This window comes from Ostrinia furnacalis, unplaced genomic scaffold (assembly GCF_004193835.3).
Source record: "Ostrinia furnacalis isolate ACB-3 unplaced genomic scaffold, ASM419383v2 OfSCF0093, whole genome shotgun sequence".
Classification (NCBI taxonomy): domain Eukaryota; kingdom Metazoa; phylum Arthropoda; class Insecta; order Lepidoptera; family Crambidae; genus Ostrinia; species Ostrinia furnacalis.
In genome coordinates, this window is record NW_021130332.1 from 49,455 (window position 1) to 76,748 (window position 27,294).

Sequence of the window (27,294 nt, forward strand, 5' to 3'; positions counted from 1 at the left end):
TAGAGGTAAGATAGCCAGTTCCTCCGTGGTTGAGGATTCCGGGTGAAGCTCGCTTCCACCTTCGGCCTGATCTTCACTTACCATCAGGTGAGATACAGGCCAAGCGCTTCCTCGTTGTGTATAAAAAATGATACTCGTATAAAGCTTTAAGTTTTAACGGAATTTTATAAACGGCAACTTACCACGTCATCCTTGGAGTCGCACTCGCAGAAGACGTTGGACACCTGCGGAGGATGCGTCTCCAGCGCTCGCACCAGCTCCACGCCAATGCCTTGCTGGAACAGAACGATGCTGTTAGTGGCCAGAATCGCAGCCCTAAGTTGTACTGACTAGCTTTAAATCCAGCCTAAGTAAGTCTTAAATCAAGCTTAAGTAGTTTTAAATCCAGCCTCTGTGGGTAAGTATTAAATACAGCTTAGGTAAGTTTTATATCTAGTCTCTGTGAGTATGATTTAAATCCAGCTTTTAAGTATGTTTTAAGTCCAGCCTAAGTAGGTTTTAAACCCAGCCGAAGTAAATTTTAAATAAACAACTTGAAAAATTCGAACTGCCTAAAGCGGGAATCGCACCCAAGAGAGAAGCGACTCTAATCGCTAAGAAATTTTAAAATCAGCCGAAGTAAGTTTTAAATTCAGCCTAAAAGTGATTAAATCCAGTCTAAGTAATGTACTAAAGTCAGCATAAGACAAGTATTAAATTCAGCCTCAGTATGTTTTAAAGAGTAGGTAAGTTTAAATCCAGCCTAACTATCCAGTCTAAGTAAGCTTTAAATCCAACCTACTGACTACTCAAGAAAAAAAAATTAGCCGCAGTAACCAAACCCGGCGATATAATATTTAACGATGCTGATAATGGCTACTGCAGGTCTCAGCACTAGTACTGTAATAGTAAGTACGAGTTTTACTAACTTTTTACCAACTGCTTACCTAAGTAGGGGAAAGTAGTACGAGTTGATCCTCTGGGGTAANCTTTCCATTGACTTTTACCGAAGATAACTAAACTCAAAGATACCTTTTACGAAAGGCGACCTTTTACGAAATCCACAGAAGAAATAATGGAAAAATTTTGGTACAAAGAATTTACAAGCAGTACCTAGGTAGTTAATCTTAGAACTTGCCTATAGCTTGCTATAGCTATTGCCAAGTAGAAATATGGATGACTAGATGGGAAATTAATTCAATAATCTATTATTATCCATCTTTGATGGTAGACAGCGTTGTTTACGATCTAACAGACCACATTTCACGGTCTGGTAGAAGGGCAGTGATGTCATCTAGGCTAAGAAACACCATTGTGATTTCAGCTGGTTCAATAGAGCCCTAGTTTACAAAACTATTAAGGCAGATAGATGACTTTGCTTTGTGGAAAAAATAGCACTCGATTAGTGTTTCTCTCTTTAGGTTTGAAACTTAAATGTGAATGATAAAAAGGTTTTATCTTTATTTATAAAACCGAAAGGAGAATCACTCACTCATCATGAAATCTCAGAAACTACAAGTTATAAGTAAGGTCTCAAAATTTGTATGGGGGTTCCATTTAGAACGTAGCGTAGGTGCTGCTCACTAAGACGGGATTTTGCAAAATTCAACCCCTAGGGGATAAAACGGGATCCACGCGTAGATTATTGAATTAATCGGAGGCCGCTAGTACCTAGTCTATAGTTAGGTCATTTTCTCTTCATAATAAGATAAGCAGTTACGAAGAAGAGTTTTCCAAAAAGATAGATGAAGACGATCTATTGACACTAGCTTGCTGCACCACAGTTTGTATTGGCACATTAGTTTCGTGGTCACGACCTAAAACCATTGCACGTCTCTTTAGTTTTGCAACTAACTCGACACACGTCTTGAATGGGTTTGTTTTTGGTCGAAGAACTAATTGCCCATTACTAAATAACACTAGCATGTAGACATTTGAAATTCTTAACACGTTGAGTGCGAAACCAGGTCTATAGACCTTGTGTACGTCTCGCTTACCGTGCGGCTAAGAAAATTATAGTCTCCCTTGTCGTGCGAAAGGCATAACTTCAATTGGGTCCGGTGTAGGAAAGTGATGAATATATATCTATGATGTATTCTTAAAATAGAATCCAATGATATACCTACCTTAATACCAGGTTTTTAGACCTGGTACCGCACGGAAGTAATAAAATGTCTTCACAATGCGAAACCAGGTCGAAGCACCTTGTACCCTGCGCACCTGGTACCGCACCCAACGCTAGCTTCGTGCAGCTAGTGTTGCCTCGCATTTGTAAGAAACGCACATGTCATGTCGACATGGCGTCAAGAGAAACAAACAAAATCAAAACTGCAAATTGATTATAATTTAATTTGCTACACGATTTATTGCTAATTTAAATAATGTTTTTCGTGACAAACATTTGAAGTTGTAATTAATATGTTTTCTTTAAATATAGCTTATTTAAGTATTTATGCACGTATGTCTTATTTGTAAAATATTTAGACTAAATTATTAAAACATCTTTGTTTGTTACTTTTTAAAAATTTTAATAAAACTGAATTTAAACTATCGATATTTGTATTTCACATCCCTAGAATACCCACCAGACTTCCCTACTTCAGTGCGGCACAGGGTGCATAAGCCTTGTATTTTGAATATAGCTATAATTTTTATACTAAACAAGTTATTCACGAACGCCTTCAGGTGTCTGTCAATAAATGCATTATTATTAATATTCAAAGAAAAAAAACACAATATCTATTAACATGAAGCCAAAAATTAAATTAATATTTCTTAAATATTACAAGGTCTTTAAGCCTTGTGCCGCCACAATGTAAGTTTTAATACCAGGTTTACTGACCTTGTACCGAAGGAATGGAAAGTATTAGAAATTTACTGCCGCAGCAAAGGTGAAGTGATGTTGCAATTTAGCAAAAAGTCAAACAAAATGTCAGAGAACCCGGGTTTAGTTCCCAGTGAGAGCAATATTTTCTGCTCGGTTTGGTTAAATAGTTGAGTTATTTGACCGTGAATGTTGACAACAATATTGGCAGTTTGATGAAAGATAGCTACTTCCTGTGTGGTTGTTGAGGATTCCGGGCTAACTATAGCTCTTCTTAGTTTGGTGCTAACTATTGTATGAGAGAAACAATTTATTTATGAGGTCCATGATAAATTGGCCTGTCATCTTGTTATTAGGTCACCTTCCAGGCGCCTTTCCGTCTGCCATGTTTATTTATGTAATAAACTGCTGAGCCATCGACCTTTTGTCCTTGCCAAGGACGCTAGCCAATCGATGCTGGTAACGCATAGTTTCCGTAGTCTTAGGCTGGGTTGCACCATCTTAATTTACTTGACAAACGCCAAAAATCTGTCAAACTCCATACAAAAAACACCGGGTATAGATGACCCACGCTGAACTGTCCCACCAAACTCAATGACAGGGGGGCGCTACCATCGTTCAACTATATAGTTTCCAACATGGCAAAAATCGGAACCAGCGATCCGGTATTGACGGTGGCGCCCCACTGTCAATGTCATGGATAGGACGGTTCAGTATTTTGGAACTATAACGTTACGGTCAAAGTTAGGTGGTGCAACTCAGCCTTAGGGTATGTTCATATTGCTTTGGGGCTTACGCGGGCTATTAGTGGTCAATCTGTAGCCTGTAATCCTGACTACATAGGAGTTGCAGCCAGCGGTGGGAACGAGAGGTGGGAATAGTCCCGATCCGCAGGAGTTGAAGTGGTTAAGTTCTACTTCTACCGGAACCACACGGCAAACCGGAGATTTTGAAATTTAAAAGGTATTTGAAGTAATCACAGGTTTAACTCATACAAACTGCTTAATGTGAATGACAGTTTTTAGTGTGAATCATATTTGAGTGTCTCATCATAATACGCGTAGTGTTCTATACCCTATTTATTATATTCTGTTTTATAATAATATGACAACATCCAATTACTAATTTCGTCATAATATCACTTTGTAGATATGTACAGATGACTACACAAACATCATGGTAAACACTGTGACACACAATCTTTATGTAGTTGTATTAGAGGCGATTCTGCCACAAAATTGTCTAATCTCTTATGTTGTCGACTGTACCTCAGCCAATAACCTTTCTCCTGGCTCTCAGCCAATGCCCAATCTTATTGTTACTAACATTTTGGATTTCTCATCTCATATCGGCTGCAGATGTAATTACTTTGTAATCCGGCTCGAAGGACCATTAAGACAAATACGTCGACATTGAAAGAAAGACGAATTGGGAAAGTAAGAGTTACCATTAAACCAAAGCATAAACTTAAAATAATTTGATTTTATTCGGTACAGCTTTTGCTTAAGGTTTTGTCCGAGTGAATTTCGGCCTGTCACATTAATAGTATTTAGCGGAAAATGCACGTATCTCTCTTTCAAAAATCGGAAGAAAGAAACTAACCTATAGATATTTTTCCCTGTGGACTCTTAAACTTAAAGCTGTGTCTAAATTACATCTAAATCGGTTGTTTGGTCAAGAGGCAGACAGACGGAGTTATTTTACTTTGGTATTTATAATACACAATTGAATTTTGCAAAATCCCGTCTTAGTGAGCACTACGGTCCAAAAGGAACTCTCATGCAAAATTTGTGACTCCTAGCACTTGTAGTTTCTGAGATTTCGTGATGAGTGAGTCAGTCAATTAATAGATTTAGAACGAGTGATGACGACAATAACTTAATTTACATAATAGATCATCGATGTATGTAATATTTAAATTCAACCAAATTATCTAATCTCCAGTCCAGACTGACTTAATTAACTACTTTTAATTAGCTAACATATAAAATATGACCTTCACAGCTAAAAATCATATAAATTGAGCTCGCATTGATACATTTGTCACGTTGACCTGGTGATATCACAGGCCAAAGGGGAATGAGTCATTTGTTGAAATAGAGTGGAGATAATTTTATCGTAGTATGAGCAAACTGAAGGTATTTTAGCATTGATAGTTAGGGTTGCCACGTACAGTCGTGACACCCAAAGTAGCCAAAAAGTTCGCAACACGTTTTTGTTTCATTGGAATGTTATTGTCAACTTTTTGGTTACCTACTTTGGGTGAGGTCTCGTGCTTGTATGTTGGATGAAACTGACATTATAATGTGAAACTCGATAAGGTACGTGTTTCTCAACGCAGAGGTTGTGAAAATTTAACATAATTTCAGCCACAGGACGTCCACTGCTGAACATAATATGCCTCCAGCCTCCACCAATGATTTCCACATCGCCCGGTTGGTAGCGACCTGCATTCAGCGCCTTCCTGCTACCTTTATGAGGTCGTCGGTCCACCATGTGAGTGTTTATGTAGTGAATTTTACATATCATAATTTTTAAGACATTCTCTAACCAGTGGTTGTGGAAATCTTTTAGGGACGCCTTTATCCAGTAGTGGACGTCATTTTACCGAAACGAAGTATTACGAACAAAAAAATACTCCTTACTTAGTCAAACTAGATTAAAATATAAAACAATTTTAAGATTATTTATTCTAAAACTTTTAGGTCTACCCAGTGCCGGATTAAGCCAGCGCGGGGCCTGTAGCAAATTTCTATCAAGGGGCCCTTGGTTTGCTTTAGGTTCTCAAGTTTAGGGTATTAAATGAAACAAAACTGTTATCTACAAATGAACTTTTCTTGATTTAATGTGGGCAAATTTAGAGATAACACTTTCAATATCAACTTCTTTAAGGATCTCCACCACCTTTTTAATATAAGTTTTTTTTGTTGTAATTTCTTTTTTGTAAAGCAAGCAATAAACGATTTTTTATTTATTTATTTAAGGAAATCATGCTCTACGAGTATATTCAACAAAGTAAGATGATTAAGACGTTCTTGTCCCATCGTGTTCCTTAATTAATTTTTAATACGTTTTAATGTTGAAAAAGAACGTTTGCCACTGCAGTTAGTGATCATGAGAGACATGTAAATGCGCAAGGCAATTTCTAAGTTTGGAAAACACGATTCTAAAGAATTATTTATTAAAAGTTTATAAAATTGCTGCTCCAGAGGCTTCTGTTTCTTGCTGTCAATAAGAGTAGCCACATCTGTTTTAAGATCAAGTAAGTCAAGAATGGGGATGTTGCCTGGGTCAAAAAGCAAGAGTTTTAATTAGTCCGTCATTTAACTTATCAAAAAATACTCTACACGTATTTTTCACTTTTTCAAACTAATGAAAATTTAAAGAGGTAAAGCGCCCCAAAGTTCATAAGAAGAGGCACGTGACGTCAACGCTTGCTTAAAAATGCCGCACGTTGTGACGTCGTGCGCAACTTCAACGCACCATAACTATGTAATTATTTGTTAGATTGACAAATAAAAATATACGTGTCCAATATTTTTTGATATTAAACATTACGGACTAAAAAAATTTTTTTAGGCAACTAGCCTATTTACATAATAGATCATCGATGTATGTAATACATATTTAAATTCAACTAAATTCTCTAATCTCCAGTCCAGACTGACTTAATTAACTACTACTAATTAGCTAACATATAAAATATGACCTTCACAGCTAAAAATCATATAAATTGAGCTCGCATTGATACATTTGTCACGTTGACCTGGTGATATCACAGGCCAAAGGGGAATGAGTCATTTGTTGAAATAGAGTGGAGATAATTTTATCATAGTATGAGCAAACTGAAGGTATTTTAGCATTGATAGTTAGGGTTGCCACGTACGTCTCGTACGTACGCCTAATATACAAATACAAATACATCATCATCATTATTCAGATAGGGACGTCCACTGCTGAACGTACGTGTCCACCAATGATTTCCACAGCGGCGGATTTACTAGCAGGCTAAGTAGGAGCCTGGAAAATTTTAAGGGGCGGCAGATTTAGTTCACATTTAGTTTTTTTTTCTCTTAACAAAAAATACTGATACTGCACTGATACTAACTGATTGCCGATGGGGCAGCAAGGTTCTGGAGTGGACACAAGGTGGACCGACGACATCATAAAGGCAGTAGGAAGGCGCTGGACGCAGGCCGCTACCAACCGGGCAACATGTAAAGCATTGGGGGAGGCCTATGTTCAGCAGTGGACGTCCTATGGCTGAAATGATGATGACTACGCTTCCACGCAATGCACATATCGTGGCAGCTTCTAATTAAGGCTACGCTATAAACATGTAATAGATTTTAATGTTCTTTCCATTTGATTTTGTATGTCTTGTTAGCTGTCATTAAATAAATAAATAAAACTTTTAGGTCTACCGGTATGTTCTAGCAATTAATAAGCAGACGTTAGGTAAGTAAAAGACAACACAAAGGTCTTGTACGGCCTCTTAAATACCCTGAAGCCTTATAACTTACGAAATTATGTAAACCATTAGACTAATTCTAAACTAATTATTAGTAGGCAAATTAACCTACTTTCATTTAAATAATTTGGTATAGAAACAATTTGAGTACCGGGAAAAGACAGGATAGTTTTTATTTATCCCGGTTTTTGAAACAGGGACGCGCGCGATTTAGTTTTTCTGTGACAAACAAAATTTTATGCAGGCGAAGCAGTGGGCAAAAGCTGTGTAGGTACTTAATAAATACTTAGATAATTACGAGTACATACATATTTCTCCTATTTAGGTAGGAAATACAAATATTAATTGTGTGACTAGTAAAATTAATAAGTGTAAATAAAAGTATTTCCTGTTGTACTAATTTTTAAAATTACAAACATTGTAAAGACATTTATGTAAGTATGTAGATTACATCATCAACATCATCACTTATTTATCACTTTTATTTATGTAGTATAATAATTATATTTATAAGTTATTGTAATTGTATGTTGTATAAAATAAACATCAATCGCTTGGATTTATTTATAAAATAAAATCTTTATTTTATTGTTATAATTAACCGTGATTACATGCCATATTGCATGCATATCACAGATGAATGTACCTATATTTCATTATTATTATCTAAAGTGTAAGATCTATTGATAACATAAACATCTGATAGTTATATAATTCTGTACCAAATGCTGTTTAACGATTGTAAAATTCGATTATAGACTAATTTGGAGTTATAAAATTAAAACACAACATAGGACTAGAAAATAAATCAAATAATTAATATTTAATATAATTTAGCAACAAATGAAATACTTACTTTAAATATAATTTTTAATGAACATAATATAAATTACAATTTCTGTAACAAGCTCTGTTATTTATTGCAAAATTAATCAGTTTTTAAGTACTTATTTCTGTAACACGCTTTGTTATTTATTGATAAATTAATCAGTTTTTGAACAGTGTTTTACGTCTTTTTTTTTAATCGTCATATAGGTACGTAATCCGTAAATAAGTGGTAAAAATAAATTTAATGATAATTTGTTAACAGATAGAAACGTTTTTACGTCGCATGATTGATGCAGAAGTACTTAATTCTTTTACAAATTGGCTATTTACGAGTAAAAGTCATAGCAGACGTCATATCAACTCGGAAAGGGACACTTTTGCGAGCTGTCATCGCCTTTAGCGCGCTGTCAACGCCTCACCTCGCGATTAATACGGTGTTGATCCCTTTCCGAGTTGATAGGTCTGCTATGACCTTAACTCTGCATGGCCTATATGCAGAGTTAAGGTCATAGCAGACCTATCAACGTACTTGTACACCATGATGCGTATCATCAACACATTAATACCAGATAACGTTATTTTTGTTATTTTTAGGACTAAAGATGTCAGGGTTGTGCATTATCGTTATAAAAATTAACCCCCTTACTAATAAAAAGTTACACAGTTGTTGAACACTGTTTTAAAATAACATTTCCATACTAAACGTCACTTTAAAACATTGTTCAACGAGCGTGTAAGTTTTATTAGTAAGGGGGTAAACCAATATCGTTATGGTAGGGATTTATGTGTGTAAGATACTATTTTAAAGTTCTAAACAAAATCCAGACTTCGTTTTAACAAAAAAAAGTTTCAATACCAAATCATTTTCGCCTAACTTCTGTGTAATCTGTGTTAATCATCCTTTAAATCTACCATTTAATCCCCTACTAACCTTATTGGTAACCTAATATTAAGTAGCTAAACGTCTGTCTGTCTGTTACGTTTTCACGCCTAAGTTGCTAAACCAATTGACCTTGTTTTTGTTTGCGGCCTAATATACTTACCTAAACACTAAACATAAAGACTTCATAGCATAAGCTCTATCTGTTGGCGAGATAATATGAATTTCAATGATTCTATCATGCAGATACCTATTGGAAAACCAAGTTACCTAAATCAGTAATAAAACAGATAATACTAGGTAATAACAACAATAAAGTTCCGGTAGTTGGAGGTAAGATAGCCAGTTCCTCTATAATTAAGGATTGCGGGTGAAGCTCTATTCTACCTTCGGCCTGTTCATCACTTTCCATCAATGAGATGCTGGGCAAAAGCTTCCTCGTTGTAAAAAAAATACAAGTTATTGGCCGATAAAAAGAAAAATCATTTTCATAAAACGTGCCAAATACCGATAACGGTAATTTTAAAGTTTGATGGAATGCCGGAAATGTCCTCCAGGTGGCAGCCCTGCGCATCAAGCATCCGCGATCCGAATTTAGAATCTCGCACCAATCGACCTACTTTCGCGCCTCTTGGGTCGTTCCGTTTCAACGCTGACTTTTCTTTTTGATTTGAAAATGGAATTTTGTTTTCGGCCAGTTGAAGGACTGGATTACTTTTATTATTAATACAAGTTAATTTCAAAAAGTCCGCGTAAGTTTTTCAATGACACTGGCCATGTGCAAACTGCATGCAGTTCATACAAAAAACTGTTCGAAATAAATAGAAAAATGTAGGTTTATTTTTTACTTTAGTCGAAAGTCGAAGTCAAGGAAAAATCAAAATAATTAAAAACTTGAATGTTTCGTGCTTTTTTATTCTAAAAATTATCGTAGTAGACTAACAACAACACTGACAATTTACAAAAAAGTTTAAATCAAACGTCGTCACTAGTGAGCACGTAAAAAAATGAAATTTTAAATGTATGATGGATTGTACAGCGCCCCTAGCGGAAACTTTCAAAAAGTAAAATTTTCATATATTTTTTTAACGGGCACACAAGTGAGGACGTTTGATATAAACTCACACTCAGCCCTCTGAAATCTCTTGGGTTACTTCATCGCCAGAAAAGCTCTATCTAGACCTACAGATTTCTCAAAAACTTAATTGAAACTTAATTACACTCTACACTTAAATTCCAGTTAAACTTAAAATAGCCCTAAAGGTTACAAGAACAATAAGGAAACCCTTACAAACAGTTTTTCAGAACACTTGCGCAACGGCTTGCTGCGCACGAGTCGCGATTAACCGAATGTCATTACGGTTCAACTTTATGGATCCAGAACGGGAACTCCAGGGCTGGCACTAGCTCCAGAATTATTGGTACACACATTGTTTGTACCTATCTCCTAGAATTACATCATCTGTGGTTGCTTATGTAGGTACTTAGTTGTAATTGCTGCCAAAGTGTAATTAGTCTTATTTATGACAGACTGTCCCCTAGACAATCTGACACTCGTGGCAGTTTTATTCCGAAAATACATCACGATTCAAAGTAAATTACAAAAAATTACAAAGCGAAGCAATTTCGGAAATACAACTGTCACGTTTGTAACTTTACCTGTAGGCCTAAGATGCGCGCCGCGATAAGCGGTTATCACGCCATTTTATCGATTTTGTCCATACATTTTGACGTCGATAAAAGTTATCACGGTGCGCATCTTAGGCCTACTGGGGGGCTGCTCACTAACGCAGTGAGAACTATCAACAACTTCATCTAGTCGATTGCAAGCGAGGGATGGGAGCATTGTCACTTAGTTACACAATAATTTAATGTGTTATAGTTAAGCGATTTTAAGTTTATTTCTTTTTAGCGAGAACTCAAGCTACATGATAATGTAATGATCATGTAATTATCTTACTTTTGGATGCTTTCGTGAATTTTCGCGAAGCGGAGAAAAAAATCATTTATAAAATATTTTAAGCGAGCTCCTTCCTTTCTTGGCAAACGAACACAATTCCTAAGTAAAGTAATTCCTTGAGTAATTTATGAACTTTTGAAAAAACAACCTTAAACGTTTAACGTTTATTGGAGTTCTTCCAAATGCATTCGCCATCCTTACCCATGGTTTAGTTTTGTCGTTAAAACGCTATTAACTGACGAAGTTAAAATACAGAATACAGATGCGTTACAGTGGGCTCTCTACGAGCTATACCATCCACGAAGACGCGCCCCACTATTTTCCGCAAATGTTTGAGTGTGATCGGTACACGCTAAATTATCCATGAGTGCACACGCACACTACACTAATGACGCTCGGATTGCTCGGATCAAACTCCCCGCACCTCGACCAAAAATTGGTGGGGCGCGTCTTCGTGGATGTAACGATCTATACCTATGATGGCAGTCTTTATTTAAAAGTTTTATTCAATGTATGGCTAGGCCTTATCCTGGTATAATATGAACCCTGCCATTACCACCACCCACTGGCTGATGGTGATAACTAGTGGGTTATGTGGGACTCTTCGCGCATACCCACTTAAACGTAGAGCCTTCCCATTTAAACCCAACGGTGTCCACCGGAGCCCAAATGAAACGGAGCCGCGAGTTATGTTTAACTATAGGTACCTAACCTGGACATTAATCCACAGCTCTGTCTCAAGCTATGGCTCGCTCTTTGGGAGCCTACTTGCACAAGGGCCTTGCCATACTGGCGGATTACAAGCGTTTTCAACGCGGCGTGTTCGCGTCGCCGCTCCGCTTAAAAAACGCTTGCAAACGCCAGTGTGGCAGCTCAATAATTGAATTTGAATTGATTTGCTCTCGATCGAGGTTCTCCAGGTTCCAGAGAATCCCCTCATAGAGGTTTTCTCCTCGTAGCCCTGGGACAACAGGATCCCCGACCCGCCGTAGCCGGTTACGGTCTGCTCTATGCCGCTGCTCATTCAGCTCTCCTAATCAAATTCATATTCAAATCATTTATTCAGTACTAAGGCCCTTTCCAGGGCACTTATAGCTTGCCCTACCACCATTTCGGGACAACATAATATGGGCTGGTTCTGAAGAAATGAAAGATCAGAGGAGTACCGAGTGGTCCTACTGCATCCTTATTCACATGTATTTACACTAGGCTATGGCCCGCGGCTTGCACCGCATTGCAGCGGACGGTGGGTGAGTCATTTGTTTTTCGCGTGAGAACGAAATGATTTATTCGAATCACAAAGTTGGTCTGAACGTTGCATTGCTTGTTACCGATTTAGATAGTTACAAAGTTAGTATTAGCTTCAAAATGAATTAAAAAAAGGATTTATTTAGCTTTGTAATGCGACTTCGATCAAAGGAAAAAAATAAAAGATATTTGAGTGAATCCTCCATTTGCAAATTCAAGAAGCAAATTCCGGCAATATGACCTAAATATAAAGTAGGTCTTAGTATTTTACTTCACAATTCATTTTCATGTTTTCCCATTCAACATGCTTTGAAGTCGTTAAAAAGCCACGGTTCCTTTTGCAATAAAGCTTTTTAAAAGCTCCTATCTTTTCAGTGTGATTTTAACCTAGCACTGCTTTCGGGCAAAGTAAATAAGGATAAATTAATGTGGATTTCCTTTCTTGAATGTCATAAAAGGCAACTAAAGGAACAAAAATGCGGACATCAGGCCTCCCCAGTCCCCAACACGTTTCTCCAGCGTGGGGAGTAAAGGTCAAATTTTAAATGCAATTTTTTGTTCTATTTCTTAGTTATTTGTTTCTTAATTCATTCAGAAGTTAAGTATCTAGGATACATTGACCTTTCGGTAGAGGTCGTCCATGCTACGCACAGTAACAGAATTCTATCGACTGACTCAGTCCAAAACTTGGCATCGATTCAACAGATATAAATTACTAGCTTCAAAACAAATAATTTTTCCATCCGAGAACACTGGGATATGCAGAAATCGATGTTTTGTCAGATTTGTTAACTGCAGCTTTCAAAATCTAGATAAATAGCTTCGCGTGGAATGGAACGCATAACGTATAGAGGAGGGTTTCTCAAACTTTCGGCTCCACGAACCCCTGTTAAAGCTTCCAGGTGACAGCGAACCCCTTAACTAGCTAATTAAACCCCCCCTCCATTCTCAAAGAAAATAAAAGGTACCAAATAATACATATGTTAATAATATACAGGGTGTCCCAAAAAGTAGTGTCAAGCCGAAGCCCAGAATTAGAGCATCACTAATGCTATCCAGATCACCCTCATGTATGTTCCGCGATTTTTGATAGCTTTCGAGTTATGATTGTTTTAAATTTCTGTGCTTAGGCACTTTTTTGGTCACTGTGGCGCGATATTTTTATTATTAGATAAATACTAGGCCTAGCTGATTCAGAAGTATTTACATCCATAGCACGAATGTAAACAAAAAAACTTTGTTGTAAAAAAATCATAACTCGAAAACTATCAAAAGTCCCACCATTAACGTAACGTGCGTAACGCCTCATAACGTGCATTTTGTCTCATGCAATTGATTTAAGCAACAAACATCAAGTCTAATCAAATGTAGAGTCATTCCAAATGTTGCGAAGAGCCGAGGTCGAGGCAGTGTCAGAGTTTGGGTGTTAGTCACCAGTCTAACATCTTTAATCTAATTTGCACAGATGATTGCATTGTATGGTAGAGTCAGGATAAAAAGCTGCGATGCGTGCGAAAAAACGAGTTTGGCCGATTTATCCTACTTCCTATCCTACTAATATTATTAGTAGGATAGGATATATATATATATATATATTATAAATGCGAAAGTTTGTGTGAATGTCTGAATGTCTGGATGTTTGTTACTCTTTCGCGCAAAAACTACTTAACGGATTTTGATGAAACTTTACAGTATTATTGTAATGTATAACCCAGAATAACATAGGTATAGGCTATAATTTATAACGATATGTGACAATTAAATTTCACGCGGGTGAAGCCGCGGGCAAAAGCGCTAGTGTAAAATGTTCGTAAAGGGTTTGTTTGTAATCACTGACTGATTATCATAATCATTTATCACTATCTTGAAGCCGTGAGTCTATTGTTATGAAAATTCATAGTAGGTAGGTACCTAATAAGAGAACACATTTTTTTTTGTTTTGTAAAAGATATGCAATACTTTTATAAACTAATTTTACAAACTAACAGTTTAAGTTATAGTAGTAGAGCTTTTGATGCCGACAGTACGAGCTGGTATCCAGGCCACATTCGGCCTGCATAGCGATGGGAATGATGACGTCATTATATCTTGTAAACATTTCGGACTCTATTTTGTTCCTTTTTACATCTTATGGCGATTACGGGACTATTCCCACCACTGCAACTCCTGTGTAGCAGCCAGGATCTACAGCTTGACCGCCATAAAAACCCAACCAATGAAGGTCAAGTTTGTCCCGGGGGAAAGTTAAACTGTCATTGGACCCGCAACGAAATTAATCAGAAGAACATAGGAGGAGTTCGAAATTAAGGTTCGAGACTTCTTCTTATGGTGATTTGAGAGACGCATAATGCATAAAATAAATACTATCAATAAAGACTAGCTGTGGAACTTCTCACGCGTGAAAATAGTTTGAATAATATTTCCCGATTTTGCAAAAAAATTCTTTACTGCTCCTCCCCTATTGGCTGTAGAGTGATGTTACATAGCCTAAAGCCTTCCTCGATAAATGGGCTATCCAACACAAAAATATTTTTTTTAATCGGACCTGTAGTTCCTGAGATAATCGCGTTCAAGCAAACAAACTCTTGAGCTTTATAATATTAGTATAGATTAAATCACACTCATTAAAAAGGAATTAATAAAATAAAGAATACACAGGAACAATTCTATGCTACTCGTAAAAAATAATTAAAATGGAAGAAAAATTATGTGACAAGCAATTATGTTATGCAGCCCGGAAAAATATAAAAGTAATAAAAATATCACTCTGCATGTGAAGTCACACGTAACATTAATTCAATTAAGTAGTTATGATTTGTGAAATTCCAATGCAATACATGTATGGTATGGTCAGGTCAATTCAAGTTAAAATAATTTTATCGTCTGTTAAGTTTCAAGTTATTAATATTTTAATAGAATTCTATTGCTTGAGAGATAGTATCCAAAATTTGAAAAAACATTCCGAAACATGTCGTGCATGCATAATGCATATAGACCTGGATCAAATAGTATCTTTAAAAGGCTGACAAAGCTTAGGTTACTGATACTGAGGGCTTAGGCTGAGTTGCACTACCTAACTTTGACCGTAACTATGACGATAACCGGTGTTTTTTGTATGGATTTTGACAATTTTTGACGTTTGTCAAAGTAATGATAAGATGGTGCAACCCACCCTAAGTGTGAGTTTACATGAAACGTCCTCACTAGTGAGCGTTAAAAAATAATATGAAAATTTTAGTTCTTCAAAGTTTCCGCTAGGGGCGCTGTACAATCCGTCATACATTTAATGTCATTTTTTACGGGCTCACTGTGACGACGTTTGACGTAAACTCACTAAGCCCTCTGCCCCCCTAGACAAAACGCACTTTTTGATCGAATCGAAAATCGAATCCGTCAAAACTCCATACAAAAAAGGGGCTTTTCGACCACTTTTCGACTGGTTTGCGATTATAATTTGCACTTTGTCTAGACCCACTGATGTCGCTATTCTTCTTAGCACTGGTCTACATTATTGCTCCAATGGAATGCATTAGGTACATGTAAAAGCTTCATTAATTGCAAAAAAAATCAACAGCAAAAGTTTTGTCTATGTGTTCTATTAATCGGGTAACACGATTTCACAAGTATGTATAGATAGCTTCGAACTTCATTAATAATATTACCAAATCATCGGATCGTGACCTCGTATATTATACAGTCTTAAAATCAAAAGCAGCACTATGACTTCATCTGACAAGGTCGATTACATAGCTCCCTCTGTAAGAAGAGCTCTGTCTCTCTCACACGTCCCGACATGCCTTCATGAGCGACAGGGATAGAGCATAAAACACGGAAAACGTGTTGAAAAACAGTATGCTAGATGGGAGGTTTTTCCTGAAAATTCGGGGGATTTCACTACCTGTGGGAAGATTTAGGGGGGTTAAATATGAACATAAATTTTGATGGGTGAATATGAGAATATGAAACTACAGAAATTCTTGGAAAGATATTTAACTGAATCTAATTGAAGAAGGGGACCGATGACCTCATAAAGGTAGCAGGAAGGCGCTGGATGCAGGCTGCCACCACGCGGACATTATGGAAATCATTGAAGGAGCAATATGTTCAGCAGTGGACGTCTTATAGCTGAAATGATGATGATGATGATGATGAATTGAAGAAGGAGATGGCTAAAAAAGGCTAAATAATACAAATGATTCCTTCTTAAAATTGTTCATTCATTCGTCATCAGTCATTTGTTTGATCACGACCATCTCTAATTTACCAAAAGAAAATTCTTTTTCAAACTACTTACCCATCTGTTACCAAAACGATACACATTAGAAACGTGAATTAAGTACTTATATTGTAGAGTTATTTTTATATAAAAACCTAACCCTCTTTCTTGCGCAGTCGGGTAAAAAGACAGAAGAAGTATTTGTAAAACTGATAGAATATTGGGCGCTTTTGTAATAATTTCGTCGAGTTGTAGAGGAAATCTTAAAGACCCATCTGGCTACACCGAAGAAGGTCCTCCGATGACGTCACGCTCCGTCACGCGTGACATCACAGAGCTCACCCATCAACATAAAAATAAACATGTTGAACAACTGACAATCAGCCAACATGATGGTAAGGTGAGGCTGGTTAAATTTAGACTAGAATGCCGCGCGGCTTCCTTTGCTAGTGCTTGAAAATAAAGCCAAATTGTCTTTGGTCGGAGTTCTGAATGATGCTGTAAATTGTTTATGGTGATTTAGAATACGGGACTATTCCCACTTTCCCACCGCTGCAACTCCTGTGTAGCCAGGATCTTGAGCTTGACCGCCATAAAAACCCAACCAGTGAAGGTCAAGTTTGTCTCGAGGGAAAGTTACTGTCATTGGACCCGCAACGAATTTAATCAGAAGAAGATAGGAGGAGTTCGAAGTTAAGGTTCGACTTCGGTTAAATGATTAGCGATAAATTCCATTATTCATTAGACAATAGGATTTATATTCTCATTGAATTAGGTACTAAAGTAGTGATAATAAGATTCATAAAATTAAAAGTTGCTATTTACAGAATCAATTACCATAGTTCTTGATCTCTCTCTCTCTCATCTAACTTCTCAACTAGGTATGAGTAGTTTAGTTATTTCAAAGCGTTCCAAGCACAATTGTAAATACTGAAACAAATATTCCGTTGTACCGGTTTGATGCCAAAACTTCAGAATTGTTTTCATTTCAAGGTAGCTCGGTCAATTCGTCACCACCGTTGCGCGTTGATATCCCATCTATGTGGTCTATTGGAACATTAAATAGAAGGAATTGTTCACTGTAAAGCTACACGTGGATTTTTATTATGATGCTGATTTGATTGTGATGTCTCTACATCAGGGGTGGCCATCATCATCATCATCATCATTTCAGCCACAGGACGTCCACTGCTGAACATAGGCCTCCCCCAATGTTTTCCATGTTGATCGATTGGTAGCGGCCTGCGTCCAGCGCTTCCCTGCTACTTTTACGATGTCGTCGGTCCACCTTGTAGGTGGACGTCCCACGCTGCGTTTTCCGGTACGCGGCCGTTTTTCGGTTCGAGAAGGAGGTCAATCGTCGAATCCAACTCGGCTGGGCAGCGTTCGGGAAACTACGCAACATCTTTTCGTCCAAATTACCTCAATGCCTGAAGACTAGAGTGTACCAATGTGTGTTACCAGTGATAACTTATGGCTCGGAAACGTGGCCTCTCACTATAGGCCTTATACAGAAGCTCAAAGTTGCACAGCGTGCTATGGAGAGGGCTATGCTTGGTGTTTCTTTGCGAGATCGAATCAGAAATGAGGAGATCCGTAAACGAACCAAAGTCGCTGACATAGCCCGACGGATTAGCAAGCTGAAGTGGCAATGGGCAGGGCACATAGTACGCAGAACTGACGGCCGATGGGGCAGAAAGGTTCTGGAATGGAGGGGTGGCCAACCGATCGCGAATATTAGTCCAGTCGATCGTGGCAAGGCAAAAAATACTACATGATTGTGTACTAAACTATGCTGTTTCATTTAAGATTTCAAGAAGTATGTAAGTGATAGATCGCCCAGGGGTTTGTTAGTAAACAGAGATCTATGTCTAATCAAGTTGGCCAGCCCTGGCTCTACATGATAGAAAACTAAGGCTGAGTTACACCACCTAACTTTTAAATAAAATAAATAAATAAATAACCTAAACCGTGAAACCGAAACCGAAACCTCAAGCCGTTAGTACATAATATGTAACTCATATAAAAAATGTCGCATTAAGACCCGTGTTTCTCTCTATTTTAGTTGAAATGGAACGCGAACGCTTGGGGGAGGCCTATGTTCAGCAGTGGACGTCTTGTGGCTGAAATGATGATGATGGAACGCAAAAATTTGAAATCTTATAGAAAGGCTGAGGACTGATTTTTCGCTCGCATGTCACACATCACCTGTCTGTCACTACACCCAATTTTCAAGTTCACTGGCGCAAGTGGCGTATTTATACATAACACGCTACGTTATGTCACCACAAAGTGACGTCACCGTCTGCCATGGACGTGACTCAGACAATGTCTGGGCGGGCCCAAAGTGAGGTAAGAAGTGAAAGGCCTAAATGCCTACCATCCCATCTTTAAAGTTTAACGTCGTGCAGCCCCAACGATGTTTAAATACTCTAGATAAGTATAAAGCACTACACAAAACAAGAAAAGAAAGAATACTCAAAAGAAACGCATATTTTGCATTTAGCAAAAGAGTTATTACACGAGTTTGGTACCTAAAACATGCCTTCAATGAACTTGCAATGCAAACAGGCAAGCTTTTCAGGATGCTGAAAAAACTACAGACTTGTTCCATGTAAATCTTACAGTGAAGAACTTGGGACATTACATTAGGTATGCTTCAAACTACAAGTCAATTTTCCAAATCGATTCAGACGTCTTTAAGTCTTAATCAAGGAAAAAGATTACGACGAAACAAGAACTTCATTTTGGTGAAGTCGGTTAATAAAGGAGATTGGACCTTGAAGAAGGAACTGGTCACGAAAATATAATTTTGAAAGGGTGGAAATGGTGGAATATGGAATCAAAGTTATACAAAATTTTCATGAAAATGAGAAGAAATGTGATTAATCGGGGAACAAGGTGCGATAAATCCAAAGTTATGAGCAAAAGCTAACGTGATAATAAATCTAGTAAAATTCTAAAATCCACGCCTCGTACGTACTCCATTTTAAACATTACTCATCGGTAGAGCATTTAGGTACATACTTACAGTACGGTTAAGCAGCAAATGTAAATATTTCGAGTTTTGTTTGTTTTTCCTCGATAAATATAGTATTTTAGTAATATGCCTACCTGCTATTGATACTACTGGTACTGGTGTACTTATCACTGTAACGGTTTTATTTGTATGAAAAATGTTGCCACAATAATAAAAAATATATTTTCCTTTGCCTGCCTTTGGCTGTATTTTATACATGTTTTTCCTATCACATGAGCTACACGCACGCGGAACGCGGATTGAAAATACGAAATCTTTGTCCTGCGTGCAACCAGCAGCGTGATTTTACACGCGTGCGGATCAAATCCGCACGCGTGCCTAAATCCGCATCACAAGAAATAGGCACTTACATCTACTGTGGTGATGTTGTATAATAAAATCAAAATCATCACGGGACTATTCCCACCTCTCGTTCCCACCGCTGCCACTCCTGTGTAGCCAGGATCTACAGCTTGACCGCCAATAAAAACCCAACCAGTGAAGGTCAAGTTTGTCCCGGGGGAAAGTACTGTCATTGGACCCGCAACGAAATTAATCAGAAGAACATAGGAGGAGTTCGAAGTTAAGGTTCGACTTCCCTCCATTGTTACAAAGGTTTAGTAAATCTTTAATAAAATCATTAGAAAAATAAGAAATTAGACTCTAATTTATATGAAACAATGTTCAGTTGTTGTTTACAACGTTCAGTATGTGCTACAAGATCGATTTAACCACCAAGGACGAAGCAAATTGATTTTCTTTATGCCTTTCAAGACGCTCGTAGTCTTTATAATTTTATTGACATGCATAGTTGAGAGTTGAGACATCACGTACAGAATATAATAAAAAATCCATATTTGGAGACTAAGTAATATTGGTAATATTTGGTAATATTTCACTGGACAAAGGAACATCACTACACATTTAAAAACAAAGTTGCTTTCCTGTCTGTCTGTCCCTATGTATACTTAGATCTTTAAAACTACCCAACAGATTTTGAGGCGGTTTTTTTTAAATATATAGAGTAATGCAAGAGGAACCTGTGCGAAGCAGAAGTGGGTCGCTAATACATTATACTCAATACTCAACATTTTATTGCATCCATAATGTAGATACTTAAAATTTGAATATTATGGGCCCTACATTAAAAGTTTATTATGTGAGCTTTGTGGAAATCCTTGGGGGAGGCCTTGTCCACCAGTGGTGTCAATCGGCAGCTTTGTGTGCTAAGATTATTAATATTTTGTAGCTAGGAAAATTCTCTATGCTATGAAATCAGCAAGGCCTCCATGACGTTGGCAGATGCACTGCTTCTATCCGCGATGGCAGCTGTCCATCACGCATCCAAAACAATAAACATTATCAGCAAGTTTAATTTGTAGCGTAATACGCTACTTTCAATTTGTATGAGAAAAGTGGAAAATTACGAAAGCAGGTCTAAAATAAGTAAAGCCGACTTAAACAACACAAATAATCATACTTATAAAAAACGATCATTCACTTCATAAAATTGCAAAAATAACATAAATAAAAAATGGATGGATAAGCCACGTCAAAGAATACAGTAAAAACTATTTTAATTATATGACTGAAAAAATGGCGGGAAAGGCTATGTAAAACATATAAAAAAAACCTTATTGAAGGCGACCGAGATTTTATTTAAAAGACAAGGGATAATTTTAAGTATTTTTTTTAACTCGCTCGACTTGCGCATTTATTTGCCAATGTCAAGTTTTTATTATAGTAGTTAGTAGTAAAAGTATAGATATAGCTAAGTAAAGAAGCAAAACAGAGAGTCTGAAATGTAAAGTTTTAAATTAAAACAAGTCAAGAGCACAGCATTGGAGGGAAGTCAATTGAGACTTGATTTACGCACGTGCAATCAATGTCAATAGCGTGTTCAATGTTATAAATAATGCATGTTACACAGGACTTCAGTAGAATTAAAAACACATTAAATGCATTAAACTTTCCATGGTTTAACTTAACATTATTCTAGAATTATAGAGTCTTGAAGACACATCGTTGAAATGGAACGCGAAAGTGCTAAATGCTACAGAAATAGCAGAAAGTGTCTCTCTATTGTCGTTTTCAAAATATCTACTCTAAAAGAACATCGTAAATTCGGATGCAAGAATCAATTCCTACAAAAAACAATAATGTAACACAATTTCATAGGAATATAATTAATAATGAGGAATGTTAATAATATTCCTCAAGGTTAACAGGAAAACCTCTTCTTAAATACCTAAAATAACCGAGTTAATGTAGGTAGGTATGTAAACAGATTTAGGTAGGTGAAGAAGCAAAAACCTATTGTCCCCATTTCTACAGAAACATGGAATAAAAAAATGTGGAAAACATTTTCTTCATGAAAAAATTTATCGTTCCCCGCCCATTCCGATTATGATTTTTTATTTGCGGTGACCTATAATTTGCGAATCGACCTCCTTGCTTCAAAACATCCGCCAATGCTAAATGTCCTCACCTTAATGTTTACGCCATAAGGTTCATAATTGCAGTTCACATGTTCTGACAGCTAAAACTTTTTTGTTTTTCGACAGGAAATGCTGGCATGCAAGAGTTTTACTTTGAAAATAGTTTCTTACAGCTTTGGGCGACGCGTTTTGAGCAAGAAGGTTTGAATACTTTTTGGTATGCCTACAATATGAATAAAGGTATATTTTTATTTGATATTAATAAAAGTCTGGATTTTTAGGTATCCCTGAAAGAGGCTGAATTTAAAAACTTGGTAGATCCTGTTCAAAATACCTCTGGTTCAATGCCAATTACTATGCTAACAAAAAAAGTTTAAATCCTTACCTCCTCGACGGACTTTTTGGAGAACTCGTTCATGGATACAATCCATTGCTGCACTAGTTCATTCACAATAACAAGATCATTATATAACCACGTCAACAGTTCATTCACCCATTGGACGCTCGGCTGGTCGGGCCCTGTGCAGGTGGGGACGATGATGCTCTGGTGTTTTTTTAAAGTTAACTGCTCTGGCCCAGGGGACATACGCCCCAATCTTCGCTTGTTCGGTGGAGTAGCTGGGACGAAACCAGACGGTTTCGGTGGCTTGTAGGAGTTGAAAGAAGCGCTCTTAACTTTCGCACTGGTCGCTAGAACACTGTCAGCACTGTTTATGATTTCGTTCGCGGTAGATTTCTTCGGCTCCTCGGGTTTTGGCGGTTTCACATCTTCCTGGACGGCGAGTCTCTGCCCGTACTTGGTGTATGCCCACTTGGCGATACCCAGGAGTACGATGGAGAAGAGCATCCAGATAAAAATGAGCATTACGAGGTTGTCCATGGCTGTGTCCATATAATCGAAGCTGCATATAAAGTCGTCAACCGCTTCGGCGAGGTCGGCCATAGTGGTCCATGGTGTCGCCCACCAGGACGCGTGCGGTTTTCCCGCCTGACCGCCCGAGACTGCGGAGCGAGGCATTTTTTTTCTATTTTCGCGCGTTCTATTTTCAGAACGTAGCTCTCTATCCCGAGATACCGTTATTTGAACGCTGGTAACATTATTTTTTAACGTTATTTTTGTTAGTTTTTTTTAGTTTTTTTCGTTCGGTATTCAATCGCAGTTTCGTTTCAAAGAGTTATCCGTGGTTCTTTGTTGACACAACTGTAGCATGGTAGCGTATCTGAAACAAACAAAATATGATTTAGTTTCAAAATAACACAGCACACTGATGCATCCCGATGAGTAATGTTATTTCAGAGCGTACTCGTATAATGCTGCTGGTTCGATTCTCGAGTTGGTTCATTAGATACTGATCTGTTAGATACTATGTACCTACAACTTTTTTTTTCACAGTATACAGGGTGACTTTGAAATCGTTGGCATCCTTTTAAAAAAAGACTCTACTCATGATACATAGTGCCAGTACTGCCAGTATAACCTGCATTTGATCCTTTAAAATACAAGAACTCAAATTCTCTGTTTAGCTCAAAGGTTAACTGGTAGAGAATGCCACACGGCATTAAGTTCGCCTTTTCTACCGCATTTTTTTGTATGTGCAATAAAGATTTTAAATAAATAAATAAACAACGCTTACTAGAAGCAGTAACAGGTAACAATATAATTCATTATTATGTCAACTTGATAAATAATGCACTATTGAACTAGTGCTGTTATCCGTACACACAACCTTCAGCAAAGTATGCACAAACACAGTCTAACAATTACTTAAGTAATTATTGACTCAAAGTCAATACAACATGTCATAATAGTACTGCACATCCAGCTAAACTAATACTGAGTTGCACCACCTAACCACCTAACTTTGACCGTAACTATTACGATAACCGGTGCTTTTTGCATACAAAACTCCATAGACAAACTCCATAGAAAAACTCCATAGAGTTTGACAGATTTTTGTTATGTCAAAGTTAAAGTAAGATATGGTGCAACCCAGCCTAATACTTATATTCTTACTAGCGTAATACGGGGGTAATACGCGTGGATCCCGTTTTACCCCCTTAGGGGTGGAGTTTCGTAAAACCCGTTCTTAGTGAGCACCTACGTTCTAAAACGAATCCCATGCAAAATTTGAGACTCCTAGCGCTTGTAGTTTCTGAGATTTCGTGATGAGTGAGTGAGTCAGTCAGTCAGTCAGTCAAACTCTTTTGCTTTTATAAATATAGATGTCTTTGTAATAAGTGAGGTTTTACAATAAAAATTTATAATCTGATGGGCTGTATGTATACTTTGAGTGTCATTTGTTTATTTTACTGTATATAACTACGTGGAATTTGCATAAAACCAATATTGATAATACCTGCTTGCTATAGTACAAATAAACAGAATGTTCTAGCTACGTGAATCGTTATTTTACATGGTTTATGCTTAAACTCAATTAAAAACGGTTTATAATTAGTTAAATAAGAACTTCAGCAGTGGACGTCCTATGGCTGAAATGATGATGATGATGAAAAAAGAACTAAGGCTGAGTCATTTTAACCGTGGCTTTAACCACCGGTGTTTTTTGTATGGGAGTTTGGCAGACTTTTGACGTTTGTTAAAGTTAAAGTAATCGCAGGACCAGTAGTTATAGAAATCCTTTGGGAAGGCCTTCGTCTAACTGTGGACGTCATTTGGCTGAACGAACGATAAATAAGTAGGCTAAAAGTGCTCTCCATACTATTAATTGTATTACGACAAAACTTTAAATTCTTGAGGTCCCCCGGTTTCACCTACCACACGTCATCCTACCTTGACATAAATATAACGAATGGGCAGAGAAGGGTTCGACCCCAAGTTAGACGAGTGACTCAAGTTTGAGAATGAATAGACTTTAATAAATTAAGTCATCACAATAATACTCCGATAGCGTAGTAGAGCAGTAAATAGCTTTTAATCGACAGATAGTTCCGGTTTGATTCCTATTTCAATAGTCAAAAATAACTACTGGCAGAACGCAGTCAGACCCAGAAGTGAAAGGGGAACAGAATTCCTAGTCCAAAAAATAATTTCGAACTCCTCTTATGTTCTTCTGATTAATTTCGTTGCGGATCCAATGACAGTTTAATTTTCCCCCGGGACAAACTTGACCTTCATTGGTTGGGTGTTTATGGCGGTCAAGCTGTAGATCCTGGCTACACAGGAGTTACAGCGGTGGGAACGAGAGGAGGGAATAGTCCCGTAGTCCAAAAAATAGGCCAGAAAAGGCTTCCAGCAAGCTGAACCATTTAAGAACCTAGTAAGAGTGCAGCGGAGTAAATTTTACAGGAGAGCGAAAAAACGCATTTTCATTTGCCTTGCTAAGATGCTTAAAGATTTGGATAACTTCTGATGTTTATATTGAAGATTAGTAACTAGAGTATACTTTATGGAATAAATAAATATATTTTGTTAAAATTGCAAGTCTTATGCCCCTTACTAACACTAAAAATTAATTTATTAACAAAAGTTACCTCGTAAAACCAAAATCAAAATGTAAAATAAATCAGTACTCATGTAATATAGTTCTCAGATTTAGATAAGATTATAGAGTGTTAGCCAACAGAATTCGAAATAATATTTAAATTGTAGTAGCATTTTACCTCTAGTAAGTCACATTGACCATTTTAAAACCTAGTAAGTCCTAGGTTTTAAAATGGTCATTGTAGCTTGCTAGGTTTTGATAATGGATTTTGCAAATTTGAATTCGACTTACTAGGTTTTTAGCAACGCGTTCTACAACCTTTACATTCCATCTGGTGAGAGAGTGAGAGATGCATGCAGCCTAGAGAAACTTAAGACATTTTGCATGTGTGAACACAATCACATTATAGTTGCGCCGGCGCCGAAGTGTGTCGTGTCCTTGCGGCGATGTCACGAGGTCAGCCGATAACCGTTGAATTTAAAATGCTTATTAACAAGATAATTATGCTGTTGTGGCTGACATTTTAACCCGCCATTGACATTATGTCTGTACAAATAAGAATTTGGACAAAATAATGGCTTTTGCGATATGTTTTGTTGAGAAAAAGAAATAATGTATTGTAGTCCTGGAGACAAGTTTTTTTTGTGCCGGTTTTTGAATTGAGATTCATCCTCTATTAAATTGCATGAAAAACTTTGAGAATCCTCAAATCAATTCAGGATAATTCGGGAATTCGTAGAGAATGCTCACAATCTTAATTAGTTACTTTATGAGTTCTGGGACATCAGTTTTCAGATATTTTTTTCAGATCTTACTATTGGTATTTAACTAGATACCTACTTAATTCGGGTTAAATTAGAACGCACTTTAAGCACACTATAAGTCATAAATACAACTTCCTTGTATGACTCTACATTTGCTAAGACTTCTAATCGATGACTAGTGATGTTCTAATGAATGACCGAAGCAAGGGCTTAGAATTAGTGATTTTTAATTGATGCTAATTGGATGAGTTTGCATTAAGTAGCATAGATTTAAAAATCTAAAAATATAGGTAGGAAATAAGTACGTAGACTTATCTATAACGAATATTATAAAGCTGAAGAGTTTGTAAGTTTGGTTGAATGATGTGCCGCCAAAATAGGTCTAAATATTATGATAAGTATTTTACATACTTGTTTTCTTTAATTTATAAAATCCGTGTTGATTGATTTACCCACTCAATAATGAGATTCACACACATAAAAAAATCACCCATTTTTGATTATTAAAGTTTTTACAATCCTATTCTTTTGCAACTCCCTCATCAAAGTTTAGCCTTGACAAGTCACTATGAAGGTTGACACCATTATTCTCTGTTTTGTCTGACACATGTCAAAACTTAATCACCTAATTGAACTCCCAATTTACTTATTATTTAATTACTATAAAAGGTCACCCAATAACAGTTAAATTAAGTAAACAACATAAAATTAAGTAAAAACAACAGATTTAATGTAAGGTTATTACAATTATCATTAACTGACCTTCGTTCAAGTTTAACTGCGTATTTTCATTTTATTTTGCACTAAAACTCGTTTTAAACTTTTACACACATGCTGCGTCTGCGCACAGCAAAGGCCACGGATACACTGAGGTGAAATAGTGTTGCTTGTCGATAGTGGACTATCGAGTGTAAAGTCAAAAATAATAAGTAGTATCGATATCGATAGTATCAGTAGGGCAGGAATTTTTTACCCAGGAAACAATGACATCCCTAACACTGATTACTACTGATAGTTTTACGTACGATACTATCATACTATGGATTGTATTACGGGATTATTCCCATCTCTATTCCCACCGCTGCAACTCCTGTGTCGCCAGGATCTACAGCTTGACCGCCAATAAAGTTGAAGGTCAAGTTTGGTCGGCCTTGTCATTTCTATAGCATAATATCGATTGTTTTGGATATTTCTGGCAGTTTTTGCTATACATCTATCATAGTA

The 27,294-nt window shown here is 37.0% G+C and overlaps 1 protein-coding gene across 1 annotated transcript in view; it reads right to left on the bottom strand.

Annotated features, from left to right (window-relative positions):
* LOC114351858 (uncharacterized) overlaps positions 1–26,925 on the bottom strand; it is a 66,839-nt gene extending 39,914 nt beyond the window's left edge. The window contains exons 1-3 of the mRNA XM_028303205.1: positions 26,833–26,925; positions 22,249–23,083; positions 183–275 (exon numbers count right to left, since the gene is read on the bottom strand). Coding sequence (XP_028159006.1) covers positions 183–275; positions 22,249–22,881 — 726 coding nt within the window. The 5' untranslated portion in view covers positions 22,882–23,083; positions 26,833–26,925. The remainder of the gene's footprint in view (positions 1–182; positions 276–22,248; positions 23,084–26,832) is intronic.
* Between the last annotated feature and the right edge of the window lie 369 nt (positions 26,926–27,294).